This window comes from Propithecus coquereli, unplaced genomic scaffold (assembly GCF_000956105.1).
Source record: "Propithecus coquereli isolate 6110/MARCELLA unplaced genomic scaffold, Pcoq_1.0 Scaffold110, whole genome shotgun sequence".
Lineage (NCBI taxonomy): Eukaryota > Metazoa > Chordata > Mammalia > Primates > Indriidae > Propithecus > Propithecus coquereli.
The window spans coordinates 1051282-1073342 of NW_012134970.1; the positions used below are offsets into that span (position 1 = coordinate 1051282).

The following is a 22061-nucleotide window of genomic DNA, read 5'->3' on the forward strand; positions in this document are numbered from 1 at the left end:
ATTTCTGTGGCAATGTCTATATTTCTAGTACCTAGGGGAATACCTCTTACATAATGAGATCATATTAAATGCCTATAGAATAAATAGAGACTGTGTTGCTGCTATGTTCAGAAAAGCTTTTGTGAGCAGGTTAAATTTGTATACTCATCTTTTATTTTCCCACCAGAACACCTTTAGTTCAAGAGCTACTTAATTTTTCAAATTCTTGTTCCCTAAACTTTGTCATAACTTTCTTCACCCTGTCAACTACCCAGTTTTTGTTAAGCTCTGAAGGATACCTACTCATATTCATGTCTGTTTAATTTCCCTTTTCCCTTTATTTTAATGTATAGCTGTTACAAGATGGGCTCAATATCAGTCCCTTTTCCATCCAGCTCTGTTGGCTTCCCAATCTTTCCATCATCTTGTTTATTCCTTGCTAGAGGGAGGTAGGAGCAGTCAGGCAACAACCTTTTGTGGAACCTTTTTAAATTTTTAAAATATCTTCTATTAAAATATATTTCAGTCACTATATTAAATGCCAAAAATACTTCATTTTAAATTTTTTATCAGAATATTACCCTAATATATCCCAGTATACAATGTCACCAAATTAAAATAATGGAGTTATGAGATCCTTTAAGACTGGCATGATCATCTACTAACAAATGCCTTTGGTGTAATTAACAGTCTAGTGTTGGTAATTACATACATTTACAATTTGGTTTGGGGTGTTTTCTTCGTGTGTGTGTGTGTGTTTTAACAACTTCAGAGTGTCTCAAAATATCTTAGCTTTATATCCAAGGATACCATTTTTTCTTCTCCCTCCTACTTCTTTCCAACTAGTGTTTTATTCTCCATTACTTGGACTCAGTGCTTTCAGGAAACATCTCATACCATTTTTTATTTGGGATCATCCCTTTTAAACAAAAGGGTAAACAGTTACTGAAAGTAGTCTTCACTGGGAATGTATTTAACATCTTTAATAGTCAACGATGATTAACCTATATTGCTTACTTGATAAGCTGATGATTATAGTCATTACTAGGGACAGTTATTTCACCTCAGTTATCTTCTGCTAATGCTGATCACTAAAATAACATTACCTGGTTGTCTTTTACCTAGCACTAAATAATCTAGTTGGATTGTGTTTAGGATCCTCAGCTTCTGTAAGTTTGAGAGAAAATAACTATTTCTAAGAGTAAATTTGTGGCGTAGTTTGTGAATTCCTAAGTTGAGGAATTTTCAGTGTGTTTTCTGTAAAGTAGATTGTGATAGTTAATAATCTTTGATGATACTGCAGTGGACATTTATTTTGGTTCATTTGAACAGTTTTATAAAATACCTTCCTGAAAATTTTCAGTTTCTATAAAGACTTTAGTATCCGTGATAATGTTAGGAAATGATTAGAGAATATTTATTACAGAATTTTGCAAAATATGTACCTAGCTGGTTTTTTCTTTTTTTTTTTTTTGTACCTAGCTGTTGTTGAGAGTGATTTTAGAGCAATATTTTGAAAACTTGTGCCTGTGATTTCCATTTGTAGAAATTTTTGGTACAAATTATGCTTAGTAGATAGTTGACATTAATATCACTTTACAGAGGTGCATTAAGTAGAAACTTTTACATAAAAATTAAATTTATTAAAGTTTGCTGGAGATATTCTCTCTCCTCTCCATTCCATAGTTCAAGTCAGCCCCAAAACATAGATTCTGTAGGGTTCTCTTATCTGTGAAAAGAGCTGTCTTATTGACAGATGAGGAGAAAATGTTAATTCTAGAAATAGAAAAATATTAATTTTGAGAGAAACTACTCCTATTTATGAAGAAATAATCTGTATTCTTACATATTGAGTTTCCTCTTAGTCTAAAAAAAAATTAAACTGTGCATTACAAGGGCTTGTTCCATATATTAAGATAATGAATACCTGCTTAATATTTTAATATAAATAAAAATTTTTGAAAAATATGGATTCCCTTCCTTGCCTACAAAAAAATAGCACTTTCTGACTTCTAATGTGCCAACTTGTGAAAATTCTCTTTTAAACCCACTATAAATTATAGTACAAAGAACACTGGGATAAAAACCTTAAATAAGTCTTAATCTTTCAAGTTTGGTTCATTTACTTTTTTTTTTTTTTTTTTGAGACAGAGTCTCACTGTGTTGCCCGGGCTAGAGTGCCGTGGCATCATCCTAGCTCACAGCAACCTCAGACTCCTGGGCTCAAGCAATCCTTCTGTCTCAGCCTCCCGAGTAGCTGGGACTACAGGCATGCGCCACCATGCCCGGCTAATTTTTTCTATATATTTTTAGTTGTGCAATTAATTTCTTTGTATTTTTAGTAGAGATGGGGTCTCGCTCTTGCTCAGGCTGGTTTCGAACTCCTGAGCTCAAACAGTCCGCTCGCCTCGGCCTCCCAGAGAGCTAGGATTATAGGCGTGAGCCCCCGCGCCCGGCCTCATTTACTTTTAAAATGGAGAAATCAATTTCCTTCCTATATTATGCAGTTATGAGGACCAAAATGAGTATTGTTATAGTAAAAGCTAAAGTCTGTTCAATTTTTTTATATAAAGGAATGTAGTCATTCAATTTTTAATTGAATTTATCTAACAAAGAAATTCTTGAAAATACATTTTGATTTATATATACTTTACGTTTAGTGTATATTTGAAGATACTGCTACCACAATTTATTATTCTCACTGTGTATACATAGCAAGGAAAGAATCATTTGATCTCCACCTCCTACTTTTCTGTATTGAGTAATAAATTGTCGGTAAATAAATAAACTTTTTAGAAAGCATGTTGTTTTTAATAGTTTTTCTACATTGTAATTTAATAACTGAACATTAATGAAATCTTTGTGATGCTGGTATCAATATCAAAACTGCAGTGCTTTTAAAACTGAATTTTTCTTAAAATCTGTTGCCTGCTTTATTTACAATCGTGTTCTTTTCAGTTCCTACAAACCAATTCCTTCATATTTTGTCTTCATTCACTTTGTAGTGACCTAAACTGTACAGAATATAACTATATAGTGACTATACTTGTACGATAGGTGGCACTTTGTTCCATTTTGCATAAAATATGATGTGATAATGATCAGTCAGTAAACTTTTTCTGTGAAGGACCAGATAGTAAATATTTTAGACTTTGTAGGTCAATTACCTCTAACATTGTAGTGTGAAAGCAGCCATAGACAATATCTAAACAAGTGTGTAGGGCTGTGTTCCAGTAAAACTTTATTTATAAAAATAGGTAATAGGGAAAATTTGATCTTGTTGCCTGTATTTGCTGAACCTGATATTGATGTAAAATTGAAATTTTACATGGTGAATGTGATAACTAGATTGTTTATTCTGTAGCAGATGAGACCTAAAATTTGCATTTTCCACTGCCATTTGAGTATGTTTATGTGCATATAAAAAGATAGATGTAGATAGAGTTTTTCTTCTCCAATGTTTGTAACTGTAGTATGAAATTAGCCAAATATATGTTAGCAGGATATTTAATATTCCTGAATACTTATCTTTATGTAATGGAGGATATTATATAGTAAATATATAATAATTAAGTGTATATAAACTTAAATTGCCTCTAAAATATCTTAAATTTGTCACATTACTAATTTTCTATACCTATCTTTTTCCTTTGTGGGTATACTTCTCTAATTATCAATATAGAACAACTAAGAACTGCCTTTACAATTTCAAAAAGGCTTTTCATGTGGAAAAATTTCTTGGAAGATGACAAATGTATTCTAATCATTACACTAAGCATTCAACATTCCTAACACTGTGCTACATGCTGCAAGCACAACACAGTTAGGACCATATCGAGCTTAAGGAAGAGGGTGCTGGGTGAGTACAAAAGAATAGGATTATCAGGTATGTTTTTAACACAAGAATAGAATGAAAATCCAAAAACCATGGCGAGTATAGGAAACTTAAATATTTGATTAATGTTTAGTGTACAGTGGGGAAAAAGTAAGGTAAGACTAGATGGGTTAAAATTAAACATGGTTTTATAACATTGGTGCCAAAAAGTATCAGAAAAAATACCATTCCTATCTTTGTTAAAAAATGGTTTTCTAGAATGTAATAAAATAGATGTTACTAAAATTCTCTACACATTTAGCATGTTATAATAATAGTCAATTGAGTAGATGATAAGATAGTTTTAATACTTGCTCAGATTGATTAAAATACTTAAGTAGTACAAATATCAACACGTGGGGTTTATTGTCCTTGATTTGATATTTTCTGGTTTCTGCGTGATCTTAACATGTTAAATAGTTGCTAATATGTTGACCTAAACCTTATTTCCTAAAGTGGGATGTGATAAGTATGGTAACTCTACCACCTTTCAAAAATGGTTGAATACATGGCACCTACTTACTGTTCTCCCATACCTTTCTCATAGATCCATCAAATAGCTTTTAGAAGATTTCCCTTCTAATGTCTCCCCGCTCCAGTTCATCCCACGAATTACTACTAGAGTAACATTTCTAAAGCACATTCCAGTTATATCACTCCTGTTGCCAAAAAGACTTTGCAAATCTGAACCTTACCTACTTTTACAGGTTTAATTACTTTTTCTCCCTATTGGATATCTTGCTCTGTCCAGGGAAGACTACTCAGACTTATCCAGAATGCTCTAAAACCATATACTGCCAACTCCTACTTCTTTGCTCCTGTCCTCTGTCCTCCACTGCTCTTGCCTCATCCCACCTCATCTCTGTTGAGAATCCACCATCTTCATGCAACATCTAATCCCTCACAAATAATCATTGACCTTTTTCTTATTTCCCTAAAATGTAACTTGTATTTCTTAAGGGAAATTCATGTCTCAGTATAGATTGTAGTTAGTGTATTTACATTAACTTACTTTCACTCCAGTTACAGATACCTTTTACATAGGTGCAACATCATATACTTAATCATTTTGCATTCTGTCTTTATATTTACCATCTTTGTACCAACAATGTTCCTAATTGTCCTTTAATGTGATCTACTGTGTTACCCAATTGTTGGACATTTTAAGCCTATAATAGATAAAACTGGTCTAGACAATTTTCTACATAGAGCTTTTTTTGTTTCGTTGAATAAATTTCCTTGGGATAAATTTCCAAAAATGGTATAAATGGGTTAAAGAATCTGAACACCATTTGTTGAGTGTTACATTTTTTCATACTTTTAGCAGAGTCTTGGTTTACATATTCCAGCAAATTACAAGCAGACATACAGAAGTCAGAAGCAAATCCTGAATCATTTAATATAGTCTCAGAATAGCCTTACGCATCACAGTTAACTTCTAAAGGCATTGCCATGTACAGCATTGTGGAAAACTTGATCTTTTCAATAATGACTATGAATCAAGAGGTTGTCTTGTTAAAAAAAAGAGAGATGGGTACAGTGCTTTTTAAAAAGATTTGCATCAAAAATAATGAAAAGAATTTCTGAATAATCCAAGGTTTTATTTTAACAGGGCTTCAAAAATGTAACATTAGCAACTTTTATATCAGAATTACAGATGTAGATAATTAAGCTCTCTGATATAAGGTAGCCAGTATTCTATCAAGTTATTATGAGTAAAATAAGTTTGACTAGTTTTAAAAATATTTTCATATTATTTTTCATTCAACCTGTAGCTTAAGAAACCTGAGCCCACACTTAAATTAACCTAGAAAGAACCTTTCAATCTCAGTTGATACTCCTATTTTGAGAGAGGTAGCAACCATAGTTTAAAGGACTTTCAAACTTTTTTTGATTGTGACTAAGGTAAGAAATAATTGAAATGTATGTTGTATCCTAATACACACATGCAATCACATACTAACAATACCTACCCTTACTATAGGCAAAACACTGACATTTTCTTTTGTGTTCTCTTTCACTTTAAACACAACTGCTGGTCAAGACCCACAAAACTGATTTAATAACTTGCTTGTGAGTCATAAGCTGCAACTTGACAGTTACTCGCTAAAATTAAAAAAGAGACTTCCCATTTCTTAGGTTATCATGATTTTTTTAGCTTCAGGAGTATTTCTCAGAGGCCATCCAAAAGAGAATATAGCTGTAGATTTGACCTTTGCCACCCTTTCCTCACCCACAGATGAATGACTGTTTGCTAGGCTTCCATTTTTTAAAATTTTTTTAAAAAAAATTTGTAAGCCTGAACAAGCATTATTAGGCTTCCAGCCAGTGTCTGGGGTCTCTGCCTCATTACCAAAATTAAGGCAACTTCATGCCAGATTATTTCATCATGCATCACTTCAAGTTACCCTGAACCATCACATAAAATGTAAACCCCTCTAATTGTTTATTTTCTGACTCTCTTGTGATGTGGTCTAACTGATTTTCTGTTCACTTAAATGAAGATCTTGCCCCCTTATTTATAAATAGGCCCTTTTCTTATTACCCTGATGACTATTAACATCTATTGTAGAGGCTATGGCATTTCATTCCACTCATTTTTACTCAACCTATGAGCCTTAGTGCCATAAAGTAGTATTTCCTTTCTCCTTGTTTTCTATTGCTCTTTCCAAATAGTTGTTCAGACACACATGTCAGAGTTCTTCCTCTGAGGCCAGTGTTTTGTGACCACAAATCTTTTATTCACCAATCTTCCATATACCTACAATCACTGAGAATTTTTGTCCCTAGGGCACAGTCTTCCTCTCTGCCCCTAGTTTTGTCATTAGGTTAGGTACCATGGAGTCCCTGTGGAACATTCAGTGTTCTGATCTCATAGTTTAAGCCCACACTTTTTCCATTTCCCTTCAGGTTGCCTCCCTTTTTTTCTGCCTCTTAAATATGACTGTTTTTCAGGGCTCTGTCATCAGTAGTTCATACTTTTTAGATGAGCTCCCTATCAGTGGCTTATAAAGGCAGTTGGTTTGCATTTAGGAACCATGTGTACCAAAAAATATGTGTCTTCAAACAGTATTAGCTCAGTTAGGGTCATTAGAGGGACAGATTCACAACCTACATTATTAAGTTTTTCTTTTTTTCCCCTGCTTACCTCTAATTGAAGTTAAAAGACCCATTTGATCCTATTTCTGTGTCGTATAAGTAGATTAGTGGAAGAATTGTCACTGACCTGTTACATTATGCCTGCCCAAGATTTTTTTTATGATTTATAAAATTTGAAGATTTATGTCAAGTTCTTAGTTTTGTTTCTGAACATGACTAGTTTCCATTGACCGAAGCTTCAGTCTCAAAGGATTTATTAATTGAGCTGATTGATTTTAATCTCAGTATTGTTTTACTATTTAAAAAAACAAAGCAAACACATTGTTAGTTATCAAATCATTGTTTCTTTGAAACTTTAATTCTTTTGATGACTTCTGGTTTTAATTACCTGGAAAATATGCTAATACAAGGGATTTATACTAGAAATCCGAGATTGCTAAAATAAAATGTATCATACCTATGAGTAAATGTATTCCTTAGACTTATTAAAGCCAGAATGTAGAGGTGGACTGTATTTAATGAAATACATGTATAAAAGCTGAACATGTAGTATCTCACAAAATTGTGATTAAATGGCGTTATCTGTCAAGCCATTAACATAAAATGTTATGGTAATTCAGACACCTGATTTAAGGAATAAAGTAGTTGGGGCAAAAGAAATGAAATGACAAAGGAAATCATAAAGCACTAGCAAAACTTCAGATTTTAAGAAGTTTTTAAGAACAAATGACTTGGCAAACAACAACAATCCCTAAAATGATTGGTCCCTGAGTTACATCATCATATATTAAGAAAAAGCAAGACATTATCTTTGTATTTAATGGATCATTTCCTAATTTAGGGAAAAGAATGTGAATAAGTTATATGGATAATTGTACTCATATAAAATGATTTATTCTACTGGAACTGAGTTGTCTGGATCCTTGATGACACATTAAAGATCCTGAGCCCAAGTATGGGAAAGTCGAGCATTTTGTTTCTTATCCTTTGTAATCAAAGGACTTGGCTGATCCAATTTATAAAGTGTTTCATAAAAAGGAAGAAAAGATGTGATTAATTCAGAAAATGCATAAACCTGTGGAATAGACAGTTCTGTTCCCAAAATGAAACATGGTTCACTTTTGGAGGACAGTATGTTGAGAGACATTAACCATTGCTGGATTTTTAAAAATTAATAGTTGGGTCATCTTCAGAAATAAAACATTTAGTGTTTGAATTATAGTGCTTTAACTTTGAAAGCTGTATGGAGGTTTAAATGATCTAGAAAATACTAGAGCTATTAAATTTGGTAGTATTCTCATTGATGAAGGTAATAAGAGAGGATAAACTACTGTGAGTAAATGATACCTGCTTTATCAGATGAAAGACACAGGTTGTCCATGTTTGGTTATTGTAAGGAATTTTTATAAAAAGAGACATAATAACCATTGTAGAAAGGTACAAATACCAGTACATATTTAAACCTTAGACTATCTATTGTTTTTTTTGTTTGTTTTGAGACAGGGTCTCGCTCTGTTGCCCAGTCTATATTTATCTGCAGGATAATATTAATTCTGGGTTATTAGTATCAAGTCAGTATGTCTTTGTGATGTGAATTCAATCTAAGCAGAACAATCAGGTAAATCTGCTTTTTAAAAAAATCCCTTGATGGGCTAAATTGGCAGAATTCTTTGGGTTATCCATATTTTTAAACCGCAAAAGATTGTGTTTCAAGTATTACAAAAAATAATTCTCATTTTTAAAGATTTGGAATTGTCTTCATTTGTCTATAAAATATAGCAATGCAGGAGCTATACAGGAAGTACATTAGTAAATGAACATAAATTGTGAACCATAGAGTTAAGTACTCAGGGAGCATTTATTGACCATCTGTATAAACATACTTAATACATAGGTCATCTGGAAAAGGGAAGATGTATACTAGAAAACATGATCCTCCATCAAAAAACCATGTACTTAGTTAGAGATGTTCCAAGCATTAAAGACTTTTAAATGAAAGGCAACATGTGTTCAGCTTGGGACTGAAGATACTGACAATGTAAAGCTAAAATTGATTTACCTCTGCCAATATTCTAAAAAATGGCACTCACTGATAAAATTTAGTTAAGAAAGCCAATACAAAGAGAAGTTAAATGATTTAAAAATTACACAGATCTAAGTTAAACTCAATGTTAGTGAGTCAGGATTCTCAGCAGTGAAGTCTTTGGAATCTTACCGAGTCACCAGTATTGTATGTTGGGTAAAATTGTTGCTATGCCTGTCCTTAGAAGAACAGAAGGTTGAAAGTCACTGAAATAATTCCTTTATGATTTGAATAAAAGCTTCAGGAGAATAATTACAATTAATACTTTGTATTCTGTATCTTTAGTTATTTAATTGTATATTCTTGAGGCTTTGAAATATGTCTTAATTGATACCTGTTTTTTGTCATGATTTATTTTTATTCTTTACATAAGTGTTATTATCATTTGAACATTATAAAGGATAGTGTTAATGTTGATTATAAGTTACTAATATTACCTGCTATAAACCACTAAGGTACTCTTTGCTCCCAATTCATAAAATTTATCAGGTAAGACATCATTTTTATTCTCACTCAAAGATTTACATTGGTAAGTAAAATAAGTTAAAATTGTAATCTTTAGTAGTCATCAGGGACAAATTTTCTTGAATAAATAGTTTTTCCTACTTCTAATTTATTTTTAAACTGTCAAGAAGATAGGTATTAACAACTTATTTCTTCATAGAAACTGTGTGTATATTTGTGTGTATGTGTGTAGGATTAGGTAGTATGATGTTAATGACTCTTATTGTAATATGTTGATATATTTTTATCCTATCTTTTTCATGAGAAGATATGAAGTTATTTCATAACATTCGAATTTGCTATTTTCAGTTATAGACATTTATATGTTAAAATATTTGTGATCTATTACCTTACAAGTTTCTATTGTCTTCAGTTAAATGCGTATATTGGTTTGTCTGTTTGAAGAAATGCTCCATAATGCTAAAGGCATTACCATGCTTCTCAAATAGACAGTGATGATAGGTAAAAGCATATATAAAGCTCTTATCCTAGCCACCATACACAACTGCCAAGATCATAGAGGAAGAGAAGGAGGGGTGGTAAGTGTCCTCCAACTCTTCTCATTTATACTGAGGAGTAACATTAGTTTCAAACTCTACAGGTCTACTCCTGTACAAAACAAATTTGGGTACTACCAAGAATGTGAGATGTACCTCTAACCACAAACCCACTTGCTAATGTCAATGGATCTCTAATTTGAGAAAGTTTTTGGTCAGTGCTGACAAATGAAGGCATTATATAAAAAATTGATGTTATAACTACCCTTCATTATTATGGTAATATGTGTCATATTTTTAAAGTTGTTATATAACAATACATACATATATATGTATACACACATATGTATAAATCGTATTATCAGTTGAGGGTTGAGTGTTATAGTTGTAATAGTGTTTTGTTAAAAATGTGACTTAGAAAACATAAATACTAATATCTTGTTTTTGCTGTGCTAATTTAGTTAAAATTTTCCTTTTATCTTCAGATTTAAATTTTTTTCTTACCTTTCATTAATAGGTAGTATAGATCAATCAGTGTTAAAAGAATTACCCCCTGAACTCCTGGCAGAAATTGAATCCACCATGCCACTTTGTGAACGTGTGAAAATGAACAAACGCAAGCGTAGCACAGTTAATGAAAAGCCAAAATATGCTGAAATCAGTTCAGATGAAGATAATGATAGTGATGAAACTTTTGAATGTAAGTATAACATAACTTTATTATTTTAGAATTTGAAAGGAGACTTATGTATTTGTCTCATTCATAATTTGGGGGGTTAGCAAGAGCACAGTGACCTTAATTCTTAATATAGTATAGCAAGTTTTTTTCTTTGTACTTTAAAAATGTGTGAAAGATGAGATCAGTTGGCACCAAGAAAAAATTTTAAATGAGCTATAATTAGTGTTTAAAAACACAAGTGTGTTTCTGTATGCATTTAGCAAACATTTATTGAACTCCTACTATATGCTAGGCACTAAGAATAAAAATACAAATAAGATGTGGCCCCTGTCTTCAAAGAGCCTTCAGCCTAATGGGGGAAGTATGTAAATAAACAATTGCAGTACAGTGAGAAAGGTACAGTGATAACAGTCAATCCAGGGTGCTATGAGAACACACTGGATTGGCATCAAAATCAGAATGGGGGTTCAAGGAATGCTTACTGGAAGAGGTGACACTTGAGTTGAGTCTTGAAGGACACGTAGGAGATAGCCAGATGAAGAAATATTTAAAACCATACTATCACTAAATTATGAATGGATTAGCCACATTGCAGATTATCTGTGTGGTTTGGACCTGGCTTCTCCTTTTGCCCAGCTATGTCCTGGAATTCCTCCCTTGTTTCACTGTTTTCCAGAGCTGGCTTCTTCACTACACAGCTACCTCTCTACAACACTGTGATCACCTGTCTTTGCACTAGACTTGCTATACCTCGCCTGTCTTCCTACTGGTCCACTGAAAAAGTTCTTCTCTTTTATCCCTATCTTCCTTCTTCTGGAGCAAGAGAATTGAGCCTAGCCAAGAGGGGTCAGCAACCTTGTTTGACTTAAACGGCATTCAGTGGAAACAGACTATGGGAGATCTTCACTTGTGTGCCAACTGACTTAGACATAATGACCAAAAGAAGTGGGAAGACCACCAGTGTGTTCTACCTTTTCCACCTAGTGTCCATAGCTTGAGGTGTGACAAGCAAGGGCAGGAAGGACAGATGCATGCTGCCATTTTTAAATGTATATTGCTGATGGAAGCCCTTCACCTCCTCCAAAGTCAATGTTCATTTACTCTGATCTTTTTAAAATTGTGAGCTCTTGAGCGATGAGCAGTAGATTATGAATACTGAACAGATCTGAACAAGGTTTTAAAACTGAAATAAAATATACAACAAAGTTAATCGACATTTAATTATATGTATAAGTGTTATAATTTGTATTATCATGAGATGTATTTACATGCAGTATATTAAAATGGCTAAAGTTAATTTTTTTATTATACTCAAACATTTTGGTCATATGGGGACATGGTTAGCTCTGGAAAGTAAGAGGAGAAAGGAAATATGGTGGCCCAGAAACTTATTCCCTTTTATATACATGCCTCACTGCTCTCCCTCTCTCCCCCTAATATATCACCCATTTCTAGAAAAGCTGAGAAAGAGAGGTTCCTGGGGAAAAAAGAAAGTTTCTCTAGAAGGTTTTTTAAGAGATATCAGAGTAGCTTCCTGTTTTTCTGGGTTTTTTTCTTTTCTGTTTCTTTTTTCTTTTTTAAGCCACCTGGAATATTACTAGGTTTATTTCTATACAAGAAGCTATAGAAAAGTAGACACTGGGGCCATTGGTTTGAGTGGTGGAAGAAGTCGAATTGGTAGTTGACAAACAACCAAATTGTCATATCACAGCAAAAACAATGTAGAAAAAATGTAGCACAGTACAAAATGTAAAAGTATGATGAGAGCATGAGTTGGAAACATAATGATTCTTTGAGAGAGGTAGACTTTCTGAAACTTAAGGTTTTATTGCAGTTTAATCAAATTGGTTTCCTAAAATCTAAAACCAAGGAAATAGTTTTATTGAAAGATAGGAGAAAGGACTGAAGGGTAACTCTGAAAGTTGGGTCACACAGATTTGGATGGCCATAGTACAAATATAAGGTCACTGGGTACCTGGGGAAGGTGAAGAAGGAGGCACATAAGAATCTAAAGAGAGATACAAGTGAAATTTGGAAAGGGAGGGTAGAGAACACCTAAGTCATATTTTACGTAACTCTCTATTGAGTTTCTTCCCCTCCCCTGCATCTTCAGGATAATAAGGGAAACGGAAAAAGAACAAGTTAGCCACAATAAGTTGGGATCCTAATAACCTCTTTGCAACACACAGTGTGTTGTAGAGGTTGGGTTGTTTTTGTAATTTGCCACCCTATTTTTATTCAAATTGCCTAAGGTTTGGTAAATGTGAAATAAAAATCTCTAAGGCTTATGGACGATTACCACCAATACAGTATATTCTATGTAATTGTGAACAACTGTAAGATTTTTCAAGCATTTTCTACTCAGGATAAATGCTTGAAATGGATTTCTGAGGAAATTAATTAAAATGCAAAAAGGCTAAAGTAGATCACATTTGAGGTTGTAGAATACTACTTTGTGAACTAGTTTGCTTATTAGCTGTCATCCCTCGTCTTTGGTAGGCGTATCAATACTTGTGAAAAAAACATTTAGTGAATACTATACGAAAATGACGTGTTTGTCACACAAATACACACACACACCGTCTACTTATGTTAGTACATGAGACAAGCCTAATGTACTAGGACATACCCTAATCATAAAAGGGAAAAGTCCTACCTCTCCTCACATACCTCATAACCAAATTTATGCTGAATTATGAAGAAAATCATTGAAGATTTAAATATATCCATTTATATTTGACCTTTATGTGAATTGTCTTGCTGTGCCAAACCTGTGGCCACAAAGAAGAGTAAACAAAATGACCTTTTCCCACCGTGTTGTCCATAGATTATATAGAAGGGTCCAGAACTAGTATTCAACTAGATTTTTGAAAATGAATGGATAGATAGGGCAGCACATAAGGGTAAGATTAGCCAGGGTATAGACATTTATTAGCCACATGAGGACAATGGCACAAGTGTAGAATAGAGTGCATGGGCCAGAGGTTGGCATCCTTAAATCTCACCCAAGTAGAGGATGTAAGCAAGACATTTGTCTTGAGTATTTTTGTATGTATCATATTTAGGGATTCAGAAAAGAAGCCAGTCATTAGGAGGCCAGGGAGTCAAACAATAGACTAGAAAATTTATCATTGTCAGCAACAAGTGGTCACTACAACAACCAGTATATGATTTTAAGGTAGAACACATCAGTTCTGTACCCTGGTTTTAACCTGGTGGTGCCTACACCCTAGAGCAGGTATGAGAAATATTTGTCACTTGCACTGCCCTCCAGCTCTCACTGGAGACATTTTCTAATCAGTCTTTCTTGCTGAACTATGATGCTTTGTTGGGGCTCAGAATTATTTTCAACATAATGCTCTAGACAGCTATTACCAGTTGATCATAGTTGATGTGTCAGATGAAATCTGTTTGCCAGATCTGCCTAGAGGCTCCTGTCAGTACTGGTGATTTTAGCAGAATGCTTAGACCTCTGGAAGGATGGGGAAAAGATTGAAGGTAACATGTAAACATGCTTATATAGTGTGTGTAAACTTAGAAGCTTTTCTTTTTGGGTTTAAGCAAGCCTGTTGGAGAACTGTATTCAATATGTGAGTATTTACAGCTATACAGGTTTATTCTGTTTCTGTAGGCTTGTGATGTTAGGTCATCAGGGTTTATGGTATTTATTGCTAATTATGGGTTTAACTTAGCTATTAACTGATGGTGTATATGGTTACCCATATTCTGTAACACTTTCTCAAAAGGTGACTATTCCTCCAAACCCTGCTACCCATCAATAATCTAAATGCTTTAAGGTGGTTCTGTTTTTCATTCAAATCCTAAATAAAGTTTGTTTTACAAGCTTTAATTAATCTTGAGGTTTAGATATAACCTTTACTGACTTGCTGAATACCTTTTATTCAAATGAGCACCATAGTTTAATTCCAAGAACCTTCCTATCTGTATTTATTAGCAAACTAAGTTCATGTAAAAATCTTTAAATCTAGGTAAATCATGCTAAAATTAGTGATACTCTTTCCATACCATAATTTAAACTTCTGGATATACAAAATCACTCATAATTTTCTAGACCCATGAAATAAAGATATTTTTCCCATGTGGTTCATTTGTAAAGTACATTTTAATAGTCTTTTTAAATGAGGTAAATTATTTGTCATGGGGATTTGCTTCTAGCCTCTAGGAAACGACATAAAAAAGATGATGATAAAGCTTGGGAATATGAAGAGCGTGACAGACGAAGCTCTGGGGATCATAGGAGAAGTGGCCATTCTCATGAAGGAAGAAGGAGTTCAGGTGGTGGTCGTTATCGAAACCGAAGTCCATCAGATTCTGACATGGAAGATTATTCTCCTCCTCCCAGCCTTAGTGAGGGTAATTTATCAGTGTCAACAGATTTCTTACATGAACCAATTTAAATTTAGGGCTTTAACTTTGAAAAATATTTTATATTCTTTTATGAGTTAATTAAGAACTAATTTTTAATCAACAATAGTGTATCTTTAGTTTGGATTTGCAGTGGTTATCGTTGAAGTATTTTATTAATGTTCAGGAAGAAATGAAAAACAAAAGTGGCAGTATTTTAAGTTGTCATTCATGCATATCAGTATTTCTTTTTGTTCATTTTAGTTGCTAGAAAAATGAAGAAAAAAGAAAAACAGAAGAAAAGGAAAGCTTATGAACCAAAACTAACACCTGAGGGTAACATTTTAGTTTATTTAATTTGTCTTTATTCATAGTCTTCAGCTTCACTTGTCTGCATGGGAAGTGAATATAATAAATTATTTGTTCTCTCTTGCAGAAATGATGGACTCTTCAACTTTTAAGAGATTCACAGCCTCAATTGAGAATATTTTGGATAATTTGGAAGATATGGATTTTACTGCATTTGGTAAAATCAATTTAAAATGTATTTGTTTACCGATACTTTATGAGTCTAGCTTTCTGCTAGTTACTCTAGAGCTGCAGTCCCCAACCCCTGGGCTATGGATTGGTACCAGTTGGTGGCCTAGGAACCAGGCCACACAGCAGGAGGTGAGCAGGGTGAGCAAGTGAAGAAGCTTCATCTGTATTTATTGCCGCTCCCCATTGCTTGCATCACTGCATAAGTGCCGCCTACCATCGGATCAGCAGCAACATTAGATGCTCATAGACATACGAACCCTGCTGTAAACTGGGCATGTGAGGGATCTAGGTTGCACACTCCTTATGAGAATCTAATGCCTGGTGATCTGAGGCAGTGATACTAGTGCTGGGGAGCAGCTGCAAATACAGATTATCACTAGCAGAGAGGTTTGACTACACGATAAATGTCGTGCACCAGAATCATCCCGAAACCACCCCCCAGCTCCTACTCCTGGTCTGTGGAAAAATCATCTTTCATGAAACCAGTTCCTGGTGCCAAAAAGGTTGGGGACCGCTGCTTTAGTGGATACAGAGGCATGATCTGTGCTATTAGGAAACTTGAAGTCTAGTTGCAGAATCTTATCTATTCCATGTTATCAAGAAACTAAAAATTTCAGTACAAAAATCAAGTACTAAATTAGCTAAGAGTTGATAGTGTCTTAAGAATCCTGAGTACAGCTTCCACTGTAGGTTAGAGTAATTAAGGAAGTCTTTATGCAGGTGAAGCTTGAGTAGATCCTATAATGAAGGTACTAATAGGAGCAAAGATACAGAAATGGGAATCCATTCATCTGTTCATTTATTCTGGTGGCTAATATTTGTTGAATACTATGTGTGAGTAGTATGTTAAGTACTAGAGGTACAAAAATAAGTAAGACCCTAGCCTCTGGCTTTAGGGAATACAGACTCTAATATGGAAAACAAAATAATAAACCAATTAGAATACAGAAGGATTAATGTTATATTCATATATTACTTTTACAATAAGATATACAGATTATATCTATAAATATAAAAATATTATGTTTATAAAAACACTACTTACAATGTATAGAGCTACTCTTAACAATCTTTTGCCAGCTTCAGCTGGTAAAACCACTAATGCCTAATTTATACAAAAGTTACATGGATGGCATACATTAATTTTGATATAAGGCCATTTATTTGAGAATGCCTTAAAGGGTATATCACTCTTTATTTTGAAAGTATTTGTTTTGTGAGAATTACTTGCCTGAGTATCACTGTGTTTCCTGATTATTTAGAGTATCAGTTTCATCTTTTTTAAAACTTTCCAATTCTGTGCTGAGAAATTGTCTTCTGTATCATTTAGGATCCTAAAAGGAAGGCAGATGGCACTATCAAATTACGATAATTTGAGGAGGAGTTATTTACAGAGAGACTATTACAATGATAGGGGCTAAATAGTGCCAGAACTCAGGGTTAACAGCCATGAAGCTGTTACCACCTCTATACCCAAAAGAATATGGGTAAAGAGAAGTCACCAGAACTCACTCAGTAGGAAAGAATGTTGTAGAGCATTGAAAGAAGCAGTACCTTTTGGTCAGAGGACAGAGCCAGCCTGAGGAAACCTTGTAAAGAAAGAGTCAGGGATAAAAATACCCTGACCTCACTCTCCTTCTCTTTGATCTTCTGACAGGGTACCCTACTGGCTGAACCCAAACAGATGCCAGAGGGCATTGGGAGACTGTTGATGTAGTCCATATAGATCAGCATCCTGAGGCAGAAAGCATGGTTGAGAAGGGTCAACAGTATATCCAAAGTGGTAAAGACAAGATATCTATCTCGTCTTCCCATCTTAGTCAGAAATCTAATTTTAATTCCTGTCCTCTTTCCTTTAGGGTTTATTTGAGGTTTACAGAGGCCTTTTAAGTTGTTAATTATTTAGTTTGTTTGTATCTGTTTTCGTGTCCAACAATTTTATTAAAAAATTAAGCTTGCCATTTTGAGCTATTTTGTTTACCTAAAATATGTTTATATGTGGTTTTTCAGGTGATGATGATGAAATCCCTCAGGAACTGCTCTTAGGAAAACATCAGCTTAATGAACTTGGCAGTGAATCTGCTAAAATTAAAGCAATGGGTATAATGGATAAGGTATCTCATTTAAGTAAAATTTATAAATTTACTTAATAGCTAACATTTGAAATTAGTTTAAGGTTGTCAGGGTAAATTGTGAAGTAAATAATTTTGAAAAAATTCATGATTGCCTTCAGAGAGTCTAAATTAATTATTTCTTCTTTTTAAAAAAAAGTTGAATAAAAGAAATATTCTGCAAATTATTCTAAAGAGAGTTATATTACTGCATTGGAAGAGGCATGGGCCTTGATTTTTTTAAGTTTTCTTTTTCATTTTCTCAAATATTTATATTATTTATGTGTAGAAACACATTAAATTTTTCTTCGACGTTTATTTTAGTCATTTAGGGTAGTGAAAAAGGTAAAGGTATGATTTCAACACATTACTTACCTATGGTGTAAAATGTTGCAGTCTTTAAATTAATTGTTAATAAATGCATGGCCTCAATTGCTGTAGGCTTTATGATAGCTTTTGTGAGTTGTCTTTTCCATGAGCTCCCTGTTACTAAGGAGTAATCTCATTGCACTAGTGAAATAGCGGAATATTTTTTCATTGATAACTTCAGACAATAGTGGCAATATCAAGAGGTGGCTTCCCATAATCTATATCAGCTACCACTCACCTCCTAAATTACTGCATGGTTGCTGTGCAAATGCAATTTCAAGACAATTCCCTTCTCCTTTTCTAACTAGGGTCCCTCTTGTATAGAATGATCTGCTCCGAGTCTTAAGTTTCTTGGTCTATAATGTAGAGATAATGACTTGTTCTTCAAGAATAATAAAAGAAATGATAAAAGATTATGTTTATCTGTGGAATTAATTCTAAACCATTTAAGCCTATTTATTTAGTTTTTTTCAATTTTACAATTTTAAAGTGGCTTAGAAAATATTTTGGTGTTTTTACAGACTTAAAATATAATCAGTTATTCATTTTCTGTTTGTTTAAATATTGCCTATATTCCCAGTAATGAATGTGCCATGAATTTGATTTTTAAAGCCAGACATATCTCATAGTAAACCAAGAATGAATGTGCTCTTAATTCACATTGATATTACAATGTACAGTTAGGAATATATTGATTTATTTTAGGTATGGGAATATATCAACATTTTTCTGAGGTGCCAGTGCCAATCTTAATCTTAGTTATTTATTTTATAAATTCCACAATTACACGTAGCTAATATTTCTCACTATTTCAAAAGGCAAATTTGCTGAGTATTTTCAAAGTGTGGGAGTTTTGTCAAAAGTTTCAGCAAGTAATTTTAATCTGTTCTGGAATGATTTCAAGCAATCTTTAGGGGAACTGGCTTCTATCCAGCCTGAGTAATGAAATTGGACTTAACGTCAGTTACTCTCTTGAGCTCCCATTTGGTTCTTCTGACTGATTTGGTTGAGTGTCCTAACTGCATGCTAGGAGTCTAAAAGAACGATTCAATCAAGAGAATATAAGTAACGGCCGCATCCTGACAGACCCTTCAAATGGACTACTAAATTTTTAAACAGAGAAAGCATCTTTTGTAAGATACGAAATAGGAGACATTTAAAAATAGTAATAGACTTCTACTAAAGAGAGCAGTGCTATCTCACATTCATAACTTTTATCATTCACAATTTCATGCTTTTGTTATTCAAAATGCTATTTTAGATTTTAAGTAACTACTAAATAACAACGTAGTGTGAAAGCCATGTGATAACTAAATCAACAAATGAAGTCTTTCCTATGTGTGTGTTCATATGCATGTTCAGTGTCACTGCCATAAGAGCAAAGGACTGGGTATCAGAATAAACTCAGTCTTACTTAGATAATATGGTAAGAGTAGAGCTAGTAACATGCATATGTGCCTATTTTGTGTTTCCTTATTTGTCTTTCAGAAACAAGTGATTAATTCTTTACCTAATTCAGATTTGAATAGAGGTTCTAAGTGGGAAAGTTTTCTTTTCCCACTCTTTCAGAGGGTGGTGATGTTACCTATTCCATAGCTCAAAGGGAATAATTGTACAGAGTGTTGCTTTGAATAATTTATAACTCTTACCAATGATTAATAAAAGAATTTATGTTGCCATTTTAGCTTTCAACTGACAAAACTGTGAAAGTCCTAAATATTTTGGAAAAGAATATTCAGGATGGGTCAAAACTTTCCACTTTGTTAAATCATGTAAGTTTAAGATCCATATTGTTAATTTTATCCTTAATATTGTTAAGTTGTACAGTAGTCCTCCTTTATCCCAGGTTTCATTTTCCATGGTTTCAGTTACCTGAAGTCAACCACAATCCAAAAATACGTAAGTACAGTACAGTAAGATATTTTGAGAGAGAGAGAGAGAGAGAGAGAGAGAGAGGGAGGGAGGGAGAGAGAGACACCACATTCACGTAACGTTTATTACAGTTTTGTTTATTTATTTATTTATTTTTTTGAGACAAAGTCTCTCTCTGTTGCCCAGGCTAGAGTGGGTGCCATGGCATAAGCCTAGCTCACAGCAACCTCAAACTCTTGGGCTCAAGTGATCCTCCTACTTCAGCCTCCCAAGTAGCTGGGGCTACAGGTGCTCGCCACTACACCCAACTAATTTTTTTTTTGTTTCTATTTTTAGTTGTCTGGCTAATTTTCTCTATTTTTAGTAGAGACAGGGTCTTGCTCTTGCTCAGGCTGGTCTCGAACTCCTGACCTCAAGCCATCCTCCCTCCTCAGCTTCCCATTACAGTATATTGTTATAATTGTTCTATTTTATTATTAGTTGTTAATCTCTTCCTGTGCCTAATTAATACATTAAACTTTATCTTAGGGGTATGTATAAGAGAAAATATAGTACATATAGGATTCAGTACTATCCAGGGTTTTGAGCACCCACTGGGAATCTTGGAATGTATCCCCTATGGATAAGTGGGGACTACTGTGAATTTTTTCACAAGCAATTTTGATTTATGGGGAAAATTTTACATTTCATTAATTTGAACTTGTTACTGCAATTTGCTAATTACATTCATTAGCATTGCCAGTAGAATTTCACTTTTAGTAATTCAAAATTAATGTTATGCATTGTCAATCCGTAGATTTGATATAAAGTAAGAATAATAAAGATAAATGTAAATTTATTTAGTTTAAAGGAGTGTTTTTTAATCTTAGTGTATGCTCTTCCTTGTGCAAGTGTATGTTTACAAATTTTTTTCATTTATGATATGATAGTAAGTAATAAGTCTTTCTGTTGACATTCCTGGAGAAATAGTTAGAAACCTTATTATGAATTCGTAATGTATACTAATCCTTGATTAGTGTACATTAATCCTTATATACCATTTTTATACCTACCTCAAAGGGTTGTTGAAACAATTAAGTGGGTATCTGGCACATTGTAACTTCTCAATAAGTGTCAACTGCAACTGTTACTATATTTTAGTATGTTTATATCAAAGTCAGTAACAACATGGTTGTAATGGTTTATGAATTGACTAAAGTAAATTTCCTGGGATCTGCCTTTCTAGCATTGTAGCTGACTTTATAAATTACACATGCATTCAAATTGATCTTGATATCTCTAACATTAATGAATGCAAACATTAATGCTTATACCCATTTAATATGAGATCAGAATTTGGAAAAGTTTTAAATTAATGAATTTTCTTTATTTTAAAAGCCTGATTATAAAAGTAGTATATTTATTATAGAAAATTTGCAAAACACAAATCCATATTCTCATACAGCAATAACCACTTTTAGTACTTTTGATAATATACTTCCATTCCTGTATATACATGCATACTACATATATTTAACATGTACACTGGATTTTATTTTATCTCACAAGGGATGCATTCTTGGTGTTTGCAAAAGCCACAGGATTACTAAGTGAGCTCATGGAATAAAATATGTAGAAAAATAATCTCAGATGGTAGTTATCTGGATTATTAAATATATCTATTTATTTAATGCCCTTGTTTTTAACTACTTGTTGAGTAACAGAAACAAAGAGCTTAGAGAAACCTAAAATATCAGTCTACTCCATCGTTAGTCTACAAGTTACTTAAATGCTTTGCCAAGAAATTGTGGTACACATCATCAAAAATTTGGAGTTCTACGGAGCTGGAGTTCTTGGTGAAATTATTTTTATTCCTAAAAACCTCAGCAATAAAATCTTAGATTTGGCTAAAGTACACAAAAGGTAAAGGAACTGTAAGTTTGTTAGTAGAGTCATCTAGTGGTGAAGTGAGGAGATAGCATATATCATGGTTGTAGACATGGTGAAACAAAAATCTTGCTTAAAGTAGTATCTTTATTTCTGCTTCATTCTGGATATTCTTTAAAGAATGTACATACGTAAAAACACTCTTTTCTGCCAGTAAAAACCA

General features: G+C 33.5%; 1 protein-coding gene across 1 annotated transcript in view; it reads left to right on the forward strand.

Annotated features, from left to right (window-relative positions):
* NIPBL (Nipped-B homolog (Drosophila)) overlaps positions 1 to 22061 on the forward strand; it is a 269747-nt gene that overhangs the window by 161408 nt on the left and 86278 nt on the right. The window contains 6 exon segments of the mRNA XM_012649432.1: positions 10554 to 10736; positions 14892 to 15089; positions 15345 to 15416; positions 15517 to 15606; positions 17631 to 17734; positions 19786 to 19872. Coding sequence (XP_012504886.1) covers positions 10554 to 10736; positions 14892 to 15089; positions 15345 to 15416; positions 15517 to 15606; positions 17631 to 17734; positions 19786 to 19872 — 734 coding nt within the window.